The sequence below is a fragment of the Elephas maximus genome, chromosome 11 (genome assembly GCF_024166365.1).
Source record: "Elephas maximus indicus isolate mEleMax1 chromosome 11, mEleMax1 primary haplotype, whole genome shotgun sequence".
Lineage (NCBI taxonomy): Eukaryota > Metazoa > Chordata > Mammalia > Proboscidea > Elephantidae > Elephas > Elephas maximus.
The window spans coordinates 26437130-26452881 of record NC_064829.1 but is presented as its reverse complement, the minus strand read 5'-3'; the positions used below and the strand labels follow the sequence as shown (position 1 = coordinate 26452881).

At 37.6% G+C, this 15752-nt stretch overlaps 1 protein-coding gene across 1 annotated transcript in view; it reads right to left on the bottom strand.

Annotated features, from left to right (window-relative positions):
• Positions 1-15752, bottom strand: part of THOC1 (THO complex subunit 1) — a 58201-nt gene that overhangs the window by 32890 nt on the left and 9559 nt on the right. The window contains exons 8-9 of the mRNA XM_049901011.1: positions 8181-8263; positions 5638-5711 (exon numbers count right to left, since the gene is read on the bottom strand). Coding sequence (XP_049756968.1) covers positions 5638-5711; positions 8181-8263 — 157 coding nt within the window. The remainder of the gene's footprint in view (positions 1-5637; positions 5712-8180; positions 8264-15752) is intronic.

Genomic DNA, 15752 nt, shown 5'->3' with positions numbered 1-15752 from the left:
CAAATATCCATAAAAAATTTCAATATCACCTCTGCAAAAATTAATTTTGTCTAGAAAACAACTGTGTACTACCTTACCCCACTCTTTCAAAGTAAACCTCAGAAAGCTGAACCTATAGATTACAGCCAGCATTTTCTCTTAAGCTTCATGTCCATGTAAATATTCCAAAAGTAGGACTATAATTTTACAGGGGAAACAGGATGTTTGGTTTAGCAATTCCCAACAGTACTCTGATCTTAAGAGTCTTGCCTTCCCTAGTCTAGCCAGTAAAATGAAGTAAATTAATCTCTATCTCTCATCTTTGGGATTGATAAACTTAAAATTCCTTTTTCTGATGACTAGGTAGTATGAAAGGAAATATTATAGTGCTTTTTAAAGGATTATAGTCAAATAAAACATATATACTTTTCACTGTAATACTTTCTTAAAGTTATTTTTAGGTGAGAGGTTAATGTTTAAGACTGGCAAGTGCTTAGTTTCTTCGTAGATAACAAAAACGGGTTAGAGTAGAAATGTGTAAGACAATTGATTAAAATTCAGTTTTCTATAGAAAATTCTGAAAAGGTATATAAATGATCTAAGGTAAAACAAAGGGAAAAGAATTTTAGTAAAACAAATGGAAACACCTTTGATGAAGAATCTAATTCATATGGTTAATATTACAAACTTAACAAGTCAATGTCATAAAATATCTTCTTCAAGAATAATTTTAACGGACTAAAGGTCTATCGATTGGCTTATCATTCAAGAAAAACATACACATGTATATGTACACAGTAACATCACTTATCTTACACTCATACTTCTCACAGCCTCAATTACCTGAAATAAATTTGTGAATTTAGAAGTAACTGAAAAAGCCCTTTATCTTCAAGGAAATAGCAGTCCTAAAGTTTATATGCTGTTTTACAAAGCCTGAAATCATCCTTAGGTACTCACTCAGACGGACTACAGTGGTTGTGAACTATGCGCCTGTTATGGATTGAAATGTGTCCCCCCAAAACCTGTGTTGTAAATTCTAACCTCTATGTTGTTGTTGTTAGGTGCCACTAAGTTGATTCTGACTCACAGTGACCCTATGTACAACAGAATTAAGCACTGCTCAGTCCTGCACCGTCCTCACAACTGTTGTTATGCTTGAGCTCACTGTTGCAGTCACTATGTCAACCTATCTTGTTGAGGGTCTTCCTGTTTTTTGCTGATGCTCTACTTTACCAAGCACGATGTCCTTCTCCAGGGACCATCCCTCCTGATAACATGCCCAATGTATGTGAGACAAAGTCTCGCCATCCTTGCTGCTAAGGAGCATTCTAGGTGTACTCCTTCCAAGACAGATTTGTTTGTTCTTTTGGCAGTCCATGGTATATTCAATATTCTTTGTCAACACTGTAATTCAAAGACGCCAATTCTTCTTCAGTCTTCCTTATTCACTGCACAGCTTTCCCATGTATCTGAGGCAACTGAAAATACCATGTCTTATGTCAGGAGCATCTTAGTCATCAAAGTGACATCTTTGCTTCTTAACACTTTAAAGAGTTCTTTTGCAGCAGATTTGCCCAATGCAATACGTAGTTTAATTTCCTGGCTACTGCTTCTGTGGGCATTGATTACGGATCCAAGTAAAATGAAATCCTTGACAGCTTCAACATTTCCTCTGTTTATCATGTTGCTTATTGGTCCAGCCATGAGAATTTTTGTTTTCTTTCTGTTGAGGTGCAATCCATACTCAAGGATGTAGTCTTTGATCTTCACCAGTAACTGCTTCAAGGCCTCTTCACTTTCAGTAAGCAAGGTTGTATCATCCGCATAAAAAAAAAAGACCCACTGCCGTCGGGTCGATTTCAACTCATAGCGACCCCATAGGACAGAATAGAACTGCCCTGTAGAGTTTCCAAGGAGCGCGTGGCAGATTTGACTGCTGACCTCTTGGTTAGCAGCCACAGCACTTAACCACTATGCCACCAGGGTTTCCATCATCTACGTAACACAGGTTATTGATAAGTATTCCACCAATCCCGATGCTGCATTCTTCACCATATATTCCAGATTCTCAGATTATTTGCTCAGCATACAGATTTAATAAATATGGTGAAAGGGTACAATCCAGACATACACCATTCCTTATTTTAAACTACGCAGTATCCCCTTGTTCTGTTCAAATGACTGCCGCCTCTTGGTTTATGTACAGGTTTCTTGTGAGCACAATTAAGTGTCCTGGAATTCCCATTCTTTGCAACGTATTCCATAATCTGTTATGATCCACACAGTCCAATGTCTTTGCATAGTCAATAAAACACGGGTAAACATCTTTCTCGTATTCTCTGCTTTCAGGCAAGATTTGTCTGACCTCAGCAATGACATCCCTCATATCATGTCCTCTTTTGAATCTGGCTTGAATTTCTGGCAGTTCCCCGTTGATGTACTGCTGCAACTGCTTCTGAATGATCTTCAGCAAAATTTTACTTGTAGTGATATTAATAATACCGTTTGATAGATTCTGCACTCTGTTGGATCACCGTTCTTTGGAATGGGCATAAATACAGATCTTTTCCAGTCGGTTGGCTAGGTAGCTGTCCTCCAAATTTCTTGGCACAGACGAGTGAGCACCTCCGGCGCTGTATGTGTTTGTTGAAACATTTCAATTATTATTCTGTCAATTCCTGGGGCCCTGTTTTTTGCCAATGCCTTCAGTGCAGCTTGGGCTTCTTCCTTTAGTACCACTGGTTCTTGTTCATATGGTACTTCCTGAAGTGGTTGAATGTCGACCAATTCTTTTTGCTACAGTGACTCTGTGTATTCCTTCCATCTTCTTTTGATGCTTCCTGTGTAGTTTAATATTTTGCCCCTGAATCCTTTGATATGGCAACTCGAGGCTTAATTTTTTTAATTCAGTTCTTTCAGCTTGAGAAATGCTGAGTCTATTCTTCCCTTTTGGTTTTCTAATTCCAGGTTTTTGCATACATCATTTATAATACTTTACTTTGTAGTCCTGAGCTGTCCTTTGAAATGTTCTGCTCAGCTTTTTTAAGTGATCATTTCTTTGGTATGCTTTAGTTACTCAATTTTCAAGATCAAGTTTCAGAGTTTCTTCTGACATCCATTTTGGTCTTTTCTTTCCTTCTTGTTTTTTTTGATGACCTCTTGCTTTCTTCACGTACAATGTTCTTGATGTCATTCCACAACTCCTCTGGTCTTTGGTCATTAGTGCTCTGTGAGTCAAATCTATTCTTGAGATGGTCTCTAAATTCAGCTGGGATATACTCAAGGTAGTATTTTGGCTCTCATGGATTTGTTGTAATTTTCTTCAGCTTCAACTTAAACGTGCACATGAGCAGTTGATGGTCTGTTCTGCAGATGGCCCCTGGCCTAATACTGACTGATGATATTGAGCTTCTCCACTGTCTCTTTCCATTTATAATCCAATTTGGGAGTGGGCTGTCTTTGTTATGTTAATGAGACAGGGTTTTTGTAGGGTGTGTCTTCAATCTCTTTTAAGATATAAAATAGATTAAACAAGCAACTGAGTGAGCAGAGGTGGGGTAAAAAAGATGCCAAGAGACATGGAGATCTCCAAGGAACCTGGAAGCAGAAGCTAAGAGATAAGGACCTTCCTCCAGGGCCGACAGGGAGAGAAAGCCTTCCCTTAGACCCAGCACCCTGAATTCGGACTTCTAGCCTCCTAAACTGTGACAGGAAACCCTGGTAGCATAATGGTTAAAAGCTATGGCTAGTAAGAAAAGGTGAGCGGTTTGAATCCACCAGGTGCTCCTGTGAATCCACCAGGTGCTCCTTGGAAACTCTATGGGGCAGTTCTCTGTCCTATAGGGTTGCTATGAATTGGAACTGAGTTGTCAGCAACGAGTTTGTTTTTTTTTGGGTAAACTGCGAAAAAATAAATTTCTGTTTGTTAAAGCCACCCATCTGTGCTATTTCTGTGATACCAGCACTAGATACCTAAGACAATGTAAAGTCAGATAAACACTTTAGCAAGTTTAGCTAGATGGTGTACTATGTGTAACCCGGTAGTAGCAAAGAAAATAACTGCAGGCTGTTTGCAAAAAAGAAGCAGTGGGTGAGCCAAATCTGAAATGGACTTCATATTACAGATACATGGGTGAAGTGCTCTTAGTGCCTAAAATTACCTGGTAATATAGCTGATCACAAAATAAGTTGCTATATACTTCCTTCTTCCACTGAAAAAATAGTCATTGAGGCAGCTGTGTGAGGGTACTATTTAAGTAATTCTTCCACAGCTGGTGCTACTTTACGAACATGACCAATGGGGGCTATATTACCTACACAGGCTTAGGAAAAGTCTAATTAGACAAGACCACATTGGGCAGAGTTTGTTTTGGGGGCTCTGTTTATACTTCAGATGACTCATTGCCCTGAATCCTACTATCCTGGCCCATTGCCCTTAATGTTGTTTAGTCTAGATCCCAAAAGCCTACTCTGCCCCCAATGTACATGAACAGGTCTCTAAAAAAGTTATAATAATTACAGCTAATAATAGCTGTTCCTCTCCTTTACCATTAAGTTTGGAATCAAGTGTTTCCTTTGAATGTAACAGTGTTTACTGGGAGAAGAAGGGGAAAGGCAGGAAGCGGTGAGAGAACGACAGCTAGATGAGACAGACAGATAAATAGACTGATCTGAATACACTGTTCTAAGTGCTCTATATATACCACTACATATAATATCAACAGTACAGTGTTAATAAGGATAACTACCAAGTGCTGTAATAGACCATTTCCAGTCAGCACCTCATTTAATCCTTTTAACAATGCTACCAGGTAAGTGGTACCACTACATTTTAAAGATGTAGAAAGTCAGTTTCAGGGAGGTTGAGTGACTTGCTAAAGGTCAAATGACTAGAAGTATTGGAGTTAAGCCTGGAGCCACATTACTTCTAATGTTGCCTTAGGGATATGTGTTTGGATTTCAAATCTTGGATGCTAGGAATATACCTCCCTGTGGTATAGCCCTGGTGGCAGAAACTGGAACCCCTCTTGATCTTCTGGACAGTAATAATGGAAATTCTCCCAATTACAAGTGATCAGGATAACTTTTATGGCCTCGGACACCTGGAAGAGTGCTAGTAAAAGAAAGTTTTTCTTCATGCCTTTCCTTTTCTCTTCTTTCTTTCTTTTAACCAGCACTAGGAAGAAATTATATGGGAAGAAAATACAAGGTTTAGAGGATAAGATAAGACACAGTGATAGGAAGGCAGAGAGAGGAGTGAAAGGAGATTTCTTATCCCACCAATTTCACGAAAAAGAAAGCCCAATACCCAAAGGCACTAGGCCTACAGCATTTGCCGGGAGGGAGAAGGGGAGGTGCTCCTTGGTTGTCTGCGGACGGTTTTTCAAATGTTAGACACATGCATAAGTGAGGCTATGTAAACAACGAACTGTCTGCATGTAATTTAGAAACCAAGTGGGACAGCCCATTACTGATTTAGGACTTATTATTATAAGGAATATACACAAAAGTTACAAATAGAAATCAATAAGCATTACTTCCTTCCTCCTTATCCTATATCTTCACTCCAAACCAAACCCTCCTCATTCTAGTATTTGATAAATTACTAAAGTATTATCTTTGTAAATTAAGATATCTCATGTTCTAAAAACTCACCAAGTTGTTGGAGCTTCATCATCTCCCATTTCACCTTCTTCTACATCCATTCCTTCTTCTCTATCCTCAGTGTGCTAAAATGAAAAGATTGTACAGCCTGTCATGAAGCAGTTGTCAGGCTGAAGATAAAGGCTGGAATAATTGGTCATTCACACACTGCCATACAACCATTACTAGAGAAGTCCAGGCACAGTAACTACCAAGACCTATAACTAATCTTTAAGGCAATGGGAATGCTATGTGACAGGGGTCAATGACCCAAGAGCAGTATGACAATGATTTAAGACAGCCATGAAAACCCAGTGAAAAGATTTAAACCAGCATTTCTCAAAACTTGGTCAGCAGATTTCCCCTGGGAATGAAGGGCCTATGGATAAAATATATTTTGGAAACATATACAATGATCTCTTAGAGAACTGAGAAGATCACTAGTATAGTAAAGACTCTAAGAACAGCAATAAAGAACTCTTGACTTAAAGTGAGGATGTGCTGGTTGAAGGTAGAGGGGGGTGCCCAACTCTATACTGAACATTTCCAAAATAACAAGTTTACATGGAACGGTCCAAGATGTGCCTAAAAGATTATGTATGTATAAGAGGTAAAGGACAAGTTTCTAGAAATTCTGAAGCAAACTGAACATTATTTCCATATTGATTATATTTTAAGGAATAAATTACATAAAACTAATACAATTATTTTATGACGTATTAGTTACATCTAATAATTTTTTAAGCTTTACGATTTGTCCCTAGATAAAGAGTAGGTGCTGAAATCTGCTAACTCTGGACTGTCTCAGATATATGGTAAATAAGCCTTAAAAATGAATTGTCTATAGCTGATGCCCTTGTAAAAATCAGTGAACATATGATGGATTATTTAGCAAATGGTTCTGAGATACGTCGTTCACCATTTAGAAATAAAATTATAACTCAACTTATTCCAAACCCTAACACTCCAGCTGGATTAAGGATTTAAAAGAAAACCCAAGACAAACGTTAATATTACACCCAAATTTAAAAGCTCTGTACAGCAAAGGGAAACCCTGGCAGCATAGTGGTTAAGGGCTATGGCTGCTAATCAAAAGGTCAGCAGTTTGAATCCACCAGGCCCCCCTTGGAAACTCTATGGGGTGGTTCTACTCTACCCTATAGGTTCTACTCTGCCCTATCGACTTGACGGCAACAGGTTTGGTTTTATATAGCAAGGCATCATAAATAATTTTAAAGAAAACCCATAAACTGAGGGAAAAAATCTGTAACACATGCAAGACAATGAATTAATAACTAATATCAATGAGAAAAAGCTCAACAGTAAAACGGGCAAATGGTATGAACAGGCAATTCACAGAAGAAAAATTCCAAAGCATACAGAAAATTCCTCAACTCTGTTAATAATCAAAGAAATATAAGTTAAAACAAAGATTTTTCAGTAATACATATCAATTAAGCAAAGATTTTTTAAAAATTGGTAATTCCCAGTGTTGGTGTAAGACAGTGCATTCTCCATGTGGCACTGATGCTAGTAAATGGGTACAACCCTGTTGAGAAGTAACTGGGCAACAGCTATGAAAATCTGATATATGCATACATTTTGACCCAACAATTTATAGAAATTTATCCTAAGGAGACACCTCCATAATTTAGTGTGGTATATATAATACTAAGGAGCCCTGCTGATGCAATGGTTAAGCACTCAGATGCTAGCCAAAAGGTTGGTGGTTTGAACCTACCAGCAGCTGCAAGGGAGAAAAGACCTGGTGATCTGCTTCCATAAATATTACAGCCTAGGAAACACTAAAGTGCAATTTTACTCTGTCATGTAAGGTTGCTACAAGTTGGAATTGATTCAATGGCACACGACAACAATTAATATAATACTATTACCAATTTTTTACCATTAGAGATTATGTAAATGTCCACTGACAGGATTATAGTATATCCATTCAAAGACTTATAATACCCATTAAAAGACTGAGACAGATTTAAATGTACTGATGCAGAAATGTACCCGTTTTGTACTGTTAAGACAACAACAAAAATTACAAAACAGTATGTATTATGGCAGAAACCCTGGTGGCACAGTGGTATGAGCTACGGCCCCTAACCAAAAGGTTGGCAGTTCGAATCCACCAGATGCTCCTTGGAAACCCTATGGGGCAGTTCTACTCTGTTCTATGGGGTCGCTATGAGTCGGAACTGGCTTGATGGCAGTGAGATTTTTTTTGGTTTTGGTATGTTTTATGTGACTTAATTTTTGGGAAAAAATTATATACATTTGTACATATACTCAGTAAGTCCTGGAAGGATAGACACAGCATGCTTAAAGTGGTTGTCTTTGGGACCTTGAATTATGGGGTAGTTGTACTTTCTATGGCATACGTTTCTATATTGTTTGATTTTTTTACGCAGATAAATGTTACGTCTATAACTGGAAATAAAACTAAAGGTTTATTAATTTTTAATGACTTTAGAGATCCTATTCACATGTGTGATCTCAATAACAAATTTATAAATATGTTCTGTTAGATTCCGTATCAGCCTCACCTTCTGGCCCAGCGTGCTTTCCTGCTCATTGGTATTGAAAACAGTCACGTTTTCCAGGTTAAATTGACTCTGCAAGTTAAGACCTATAAAAAAAAATTTTTTTTGAAGCAAATTTGTGAAACACTTGAACTCGTTTAAGAATATAATTTGGTGTCATATAACCAAAAAACCAAACCAAACCAAACCCAGTGCCGTCGAGTTGATTCCGACTCATAGCGACCCTATAGGACAGAGTAGAACTGCCCCATAGAGTTTCCAAGGAGCGACTGGCGGATTTGAACTGCTGCCCTTTGGTTAGCAGCCGTAGCACTTAACCACTACGCCACCAGGGCTTCCGTCACATAACCAAAGCATACAAAAAATGCTAAATCCATAATTAAGCAAAAGATCAAATAAGAAATCAAACCACACTTGATTTACAAATCCCTTCTAAAATTCACTTCGTAAAGGTGTCTTTAGAGTACACAGAATTCTACATACATTATAACAAATATACTTGATTCTTGTTATTCATGAATATTCAAGAACAATCCCACTGAAGCATAAATGTATATTATAGTCATCAAAAAGTAAGGGTGTATGATAAATAAATGTAGTTAATGAAAGCCATGTTTCTCGCTGAAAGAGAAAGAAGTTATAAATAAGCAGGTCTATTGGTGCAGGATTGGACTGAGAGGTATCAGTATGATCTCATGGTTTTTATGTCAAAAAAAACTGATGTATAACTTGTACATATATATATCCATGTATACACATATTTAAATGTGTGTATACCTGGATCAGTATACATACATATACTTCCTAGCTCTGACAGCCTAGAAGCAGTTTTACTCTGGTAGCAAACAGCACATCTAGGCTTCCAAATACCATTCTTAAAATAAAAGAAACCAGGGCTCTCTGGAGAAGTGGGTGATTCTAGGGGTGAGGCAGGAAAAATATAAGATGAGCCTGGACTATCTACTCATGCCAAGAAAATTTGAAAGGGCTCCCAATGGCCAAAACTGGAACAATTTAAGCAACAAAGTAAATAATAATATCATGGAATTATAACCCAGAGAATAAAATAAATATCCACGAGTCCATACTGAATATACATGATAGAAATAATAAACGGGGGATAAGAGACAATTTTTCCTTCAAGAAGAATCCCAATTAATAAATGCAGAAGTAATGAGACAATTAAAAAGTTACCATCAGAACACTTCAGCAATAATCACTGTAGTTAAGATCCACAGATAAATGCTAAAGCAGTGGGCAAAAGTTTAAGAGAAAGCATAGCTTTCAAAGTATCTTCTTCCTAATATTTACTAATTACAAAGGTAAAAATAGTAACTTTACAGCAGAAAAACAAGGCAGATACCAGCTTAATCAAGTGATCCAGGTTGGTATCACCAGTAATAAGACATACTGACATCAGGAACCCTCAATATGATGCACTGAAAAGGACACAACACCACTGCTGGGGTATTTTTGCCAAAAAACCACAACCCCAATCCAATCATGAAAAAACACGAGACATTTCCAAATTGAGAGATCTTGTAAAAAACAACTAACCAGTAATCTTCAAAAATGTTAATGTCATAAAAGATAAGCAAAGACTGAGAAACTGTCTTGAATTGGGGAGACACATGAAAAGATGCTCAACATCACTAGTCATCAAGGAAATGCAAATCAAAACCACAATGAGATACCACTTCACACCCAACAACATGGCTATAACCAAAAACACGGAAAAAAAAAAACGTTGGCAAAAGTGTGAAGAAACTGGAAACTTCATGCATTGCTAGTAGGAATGTACAATGGGGCAGCTGCTGTGGAAAACAGCTTGGCAGTTTCTAAAAAGTTAAAAATAGAATTACCATATGACCCAGCAACTGCACTCCTGGATATATACTCAAAGAACTGAAAGCAGTGTCTCAAACTGATACTTGTATGCCAGTGTTCACTGCAGCATTATTCACTATAGCCAAAAGGTGGAAATTACCCAAATGGCCGTCAACAGATGAATAGATAAATATGAAATATACATACAACAGAATATTATTCGGTCATTAAGAGAAATGAATATCTGATATATGCTACCACATGGATGAACCTTGAGAACATTATGCTGAGTGAAATAAGTCAGATACAAAAGGACAAATATTCTATGATCCCACTTATGTAAAACAACTAGAACAGGCAAATGCACAGAGACAAAAGTTTATTAAAATGGGTAACCAGAGCATGGGGAAAGGGGGTAATGGGAGGTCATTGCTAAAGAGTTCTGAGTTTCTGTTTGGGGTGATGAAAACTTTTGGAACTATATAGTAGTGATGGTTGCACAATATGATGAATGTAATTAATGTCACTGAACTGTACACTTTAAAATGATTAAAAAAGTTTATTACACATACCTATGTATGCGTATGTGTATACGTACATACGTGTATATGTATCATATATATATTTAAAACCCATTGCTGTCAAATTGATTCCAACTCATAGCCACCCTATAGGACACAGCAGAACTGCCCCACAGGGTTTCCAAGGCTGTAATCGCTACAGAGGCAGACTGCGACACCTCTCCTCCCCAGAGCGGTTGGTGGGTTTGAACCACCAACCTTGCAATTAGCAGTGCAGCGCTTATCCACTGCACCACCAGGGTTTCTCTCTCTCTCTATATACATGTACATAAGTTTCACCGTAATAAGTTTAAAAAATAAATAAATAAACAAAAAAACTTGGTAAAATCCAAAGTTTGCAGTTTAATTAGTAGTGATGTACCATGTTACCTTTTGAGTTTTGATAACTATACCATGGTTATGCAGAATATTAACATTATGGGAAGCCGAATGAGGGGTATTCAGGTACTCTCTATACTATCTTTGCAACTGTTCTTTAAGTCTAAAATTATTTCAAAGAAAAAAGTTAAAATAAAAAAATCCTAGGAAGTTAAAGTTATTAAGATTAGTGAATGAGCCTGCTGACCATCCAGCATTGACTACTTAAAATACCTTTGTCCATTCTCTATTTCTTATTCACTATAGCATATGCCATAACCCTCAGTAAGACTGAAGAATTTCAGCCATCCTATACACCATACCAACAATCACGAAGATGACACAGGACTGGGCAACATTTCATTCTGTTATACATACGGCTGCCATGTGCCAGAGGTGACTCAACGGTAACAATATTACATTTAATGGGCAAATTACATGCTAAACTGGTTTTGTGCAGATGTTGGGGTATACTCTTGTGAAGAGCAAGGATCTACTAAACGTAAAAAAAAAAAAAAAAAAAAGACGATGATAGGAAAACAGACTGTTGAGAAAGTATCTCCAAATACCAAATACGTTTGTGTTAAGGCGTTAGGATTATGAGAGTTTATTTCCCTTTATGTTCTAAATTTTCTGAAATAATGTATTGCTTTTTAACTTAAAAATTAAGAATATATAATTTATTAAAACATACATAATTTAAAGCTATCTTTTGTGATACATTGTTAATCCTTTAACTAGTTAATGAGAGAAAGAAATGGTTTCTCTGCACGTCTTGCCAGTTTAAAAATGCAGTACATTGAAAGAGGTGGAAAGTATTTCTCAGAAGTGCTGACAACGGGGCTGTAGACAATCAAGAAGGATAAAAGAATGGCTAGTAATTGAAACCTTGTTCTCATATCTTGTCACTTTCAGAAAAAGAAATTACAAATTACTGCTTATGAGGGTGTATATTTCATTTCAAGAAAAGATACAACCCCTCTAACCCTTCATCACATATTTAAATGGCACTGTTCTAGGTACAGGAGGCCTGGTGGCACAGTGGTTAAAGAGCTTGGCTAATATGCAAAAGGTCAGCAGTTCAATCCTACCAACTGCTCCACAGGTGAAAGATGTGGCAGTCTGTTTCCGTAAAGATTTACATCCTTAGAAACCCTGTGTGCAGTTTTACTCTGTCCTATAGGGTTGCTATGAATTGGAACCAACTCCAAAGCAGTGGGCTTTTGGGTGTTCTAGGCGCAGGGAATACAGAGGTGAACAACACCATTACATTAGGGGCATGTAAATCAAAACCACAATGAAATACCACTTCCTACCCACTATGATGGCTACAATAAAAAATTCAAATAACCACAAGTGTTGACAACAGTGTAGAGAAATTAGAAACCATATATATTGCTGGTGGGATAGTAAAATGTTGCAACTATTTTGGAAAAAAATTTGGCAATTCCTCAGAGTTACCATATGGCCCAGTAGTTCTACTCCTAGATATGTACCTGAGACATGAAAACATATATTCACACAAAAATTTGTACAAATGTTTAGCAACATTACTTACAACTGACAAAAAAGTAGAAACTGACATGTCCACTGACTGATGAATAAACGATAAACGGTATATCTGTACAATGCAATATATTGTACCTTAAAAAAAAGAATGAAGCACTAATACATGCTACAACATTAATAAACCTTGAAAACATTATGCTAAATGAAAAAAGTCAGTCACAAAAGACCACATACTATGATTCCATTTATATGTAATGTCCAGAACAGGAAAATCTAATAGACATCAAAAAGTAGATTAACAGTTGCTTAGGGCTTAGAAGCCAACACTCATCTGTAAATTTGTTGTACTGTGGTGGCTTGCATGTTGCTGTGTTGCTAGAAGCTATGCTACCGTTATTTCAAATATCAGCAGGGTTGCCCATGGTGGACGGGTTTCAGCTGGGCTTCCAGACTAAGACTAGCAAGAAGTACGTGGCGACCTACTTCTAAAAAAATTGGCCAGTGAAAACCTTATGAATATCAGCAGAACACTGATACATAGTGCTGGAAGATGAGCCTCTCAGGCTGGAAGGCACTCAAAAGACGACTGGGGAAGAGCTGCCTCCTCAAAGTAGAGTCGACCTTAACGATGGGCATGGAATAAAGCTTTTGGGACCTTCATTTGCTGATGTGGTATGACTCAAAATGAGAAGAAACAGCTGCAAACATCCATTAATAACTGGAACGTGGAATTACGAAGTATGAATCTAGGAAAATTAAAGTCATCAAAGATGAAATGGAACTCATAAAGATCGATATCCTAGGCATTAATGAGCTAAAATGGACTGGTATTGGCCACTCTGAATTGGACATTCACATGGTCTACTATCGCATTCACTGTCAACAAGAACATTTCAAGATCTATCCTGAAGTATGATGTTGTCAGTAAAAGGATAATACCCATATGCCTACAAGGAAGACCAATTAATACAACTATTGTTCAAATTTACACACCAACCACTAAGGACTAAAGATGAAGGAACTGAAGATTTTTACCAACTTCTCTGTAATTTGAAATCAATCAAACATGCAATCAAGATGCACTGCTAATTACTGGTGAGTGGAACGTGAAAGTTGGAAACAAACAGAAAGGATCATTAATTAGAAAATACTGCCTTGGTAATATACATGGTGATATAAATGATATAAATCACATGATGGAAGTTTGCAAGACCAATGATTTATTCATTGAAAATACCTTTTTGCAAGAATATAAACAGCGACTATATGTGCAGAAAAAAACAAGGGGATCCGGTGTGGTTTAAAATCAGGAAAGGTGTGTGTTAGGGCTGTATCTTTTCACCATACTTATTCGCATGCCGAGCATATAATCCTGGAAGCTGGATCACATGAAGAACCCGGCATCAGGACCGGAGGAAGACTAATGAACGATCTGCAATATGCAGATGACACAGCCTTGCTTCCTGAAAGCCAAGAAGATCAAAGACTATATAGTCTTTAGTATGGACTGCACCTCAACAGAAAGAGAACAAAAATCCTAAGGGCTGGACCAAAAAGCAACATCATAATAAATGGAAAAAATATTGAAGTCGTCAAGGAATTCATTTTACTTCGATCTACAATCAATGCCCGTGGAAAGGAGCAGTCAAGAAATCAAATGACATACTGCACTGGCAAGTCTGCTCAAAAGATCTCTTTTAAGTGCTGAAAAGCAAAGATGTCACTTTGAGGGCTAAGATGTGCCTGACCCAAGCCATGGTATTTTCAACCGCCTCATATGCATGCAAAAGCTGGACAGTCAATAAGGAAAACTGAAGAAAAATTGATGTTTTTGAATTATGGTATTGACGAAGAATATTGAATATACCATGGACTGGCAAAAGAACGAACAAATCTGTCTTGGAAGAGTATAGCCAGAATACTTAGAAGTGAGGATGGCTCCTAAGACTTCATCTCACATACTTTGGACATGTTATCAGGAGAGATTAGTCCCTGTAGAAGGTCATCATGCTTGGTCAAGTAATGGGTCAGCGAAAAAAGAGGAAGAGCCTCAATGAGGTGATTGACAGTGGCTGTAACAAGGGGCTCAAACACAGCAGCAATTGTAAGATGGTGCAGGACTGTGCAGTATTTCGCTCCTTCGTACATAGGGTCACTACGAGTCGGAACTGACTCAACGGCACCTAACGACAACAGGGCTAAGGGTAGTGGTAAATAGGAAGTGAAAGCTAATATACAGGGTACCTTTTTTTTAGGGGGCACAAAAATTAGATTGTGGTGATGCTTGCACAACCCTGTGAATATATTAAAGACAACTATACACTTTAAATGTGTGAGCTGCATATTACACGGATTATATTTCAATAATGCTGCTTTAAAAAAGAGCAATTAAAAAAAGTGAGTGTTTCAGTAATGGAAGGTGAAATTATTTCAGATTAACCCTTTCATTAAATGCAACAAAAAACCTGGATAAATTACTTTAATTCTATTAATATTTAGTGTACATTATCTAAATAGCACAGATCTAGGCAATAAAGTAGAACGAAGATTTTGTTAAAAACAGTAAAAAGTTGACAAAACAGTGAGAAAATAGCTAGCAAAAATTCAGGAGAAGGTAAGAAAGATAAGCAACGTATGATCAGCACTCAAAGCCACTTCTGCATTGAGGACATCTGCCAAACAAGAGAAATCAGGTACACAACTGGGCTGCTCCGGATTCCTGGAGCTAGGATGATAAAAATGAATCTCTGTTAAGAGTAGGGTTGTATCATCGTAATTGCAGTCAGTAAGTTGTACACCTGTAAGATGTTGAAATGGCAAAAGCTGTGTGATACGTATATTTATAACAACAACAAAAAGAGTAGCTGCTGAAGCTGCTTATGTACCTCATGGGATTTGGTTCCTTGGTTTGGAGGTTTATGCTCATGGTTTCATGGGACATCCCACTTAACTGGCCTAATAAGCTTGTTTAGTGCTTCTGTTCTACCTTCTAGTTCGCTGCATAGTGCTTGGGGCCTTAAAAGCTTGCAAGCAGCCATCTAAGGCATCATAATTGTTCTCTATTCTCCTGGTGCAACAGAGATGAAGGAAAGTCAGGAACAGGAGGAGGAAATGGAACGTGTGGGTAATTGCCGCTATGAACAACTGCCTCTTTTGCCATGAGACCAGAAGAAGTGGATGGTACCCAGCTACCATTACTGAACACTTTGATCAAAGATTCTATAGAAGAATCCTGATCAAAAGGGGGAAAATGCAGAACACAATTTCAGATTCTCATGGAACCCAGATTTTCTGGAGCCAC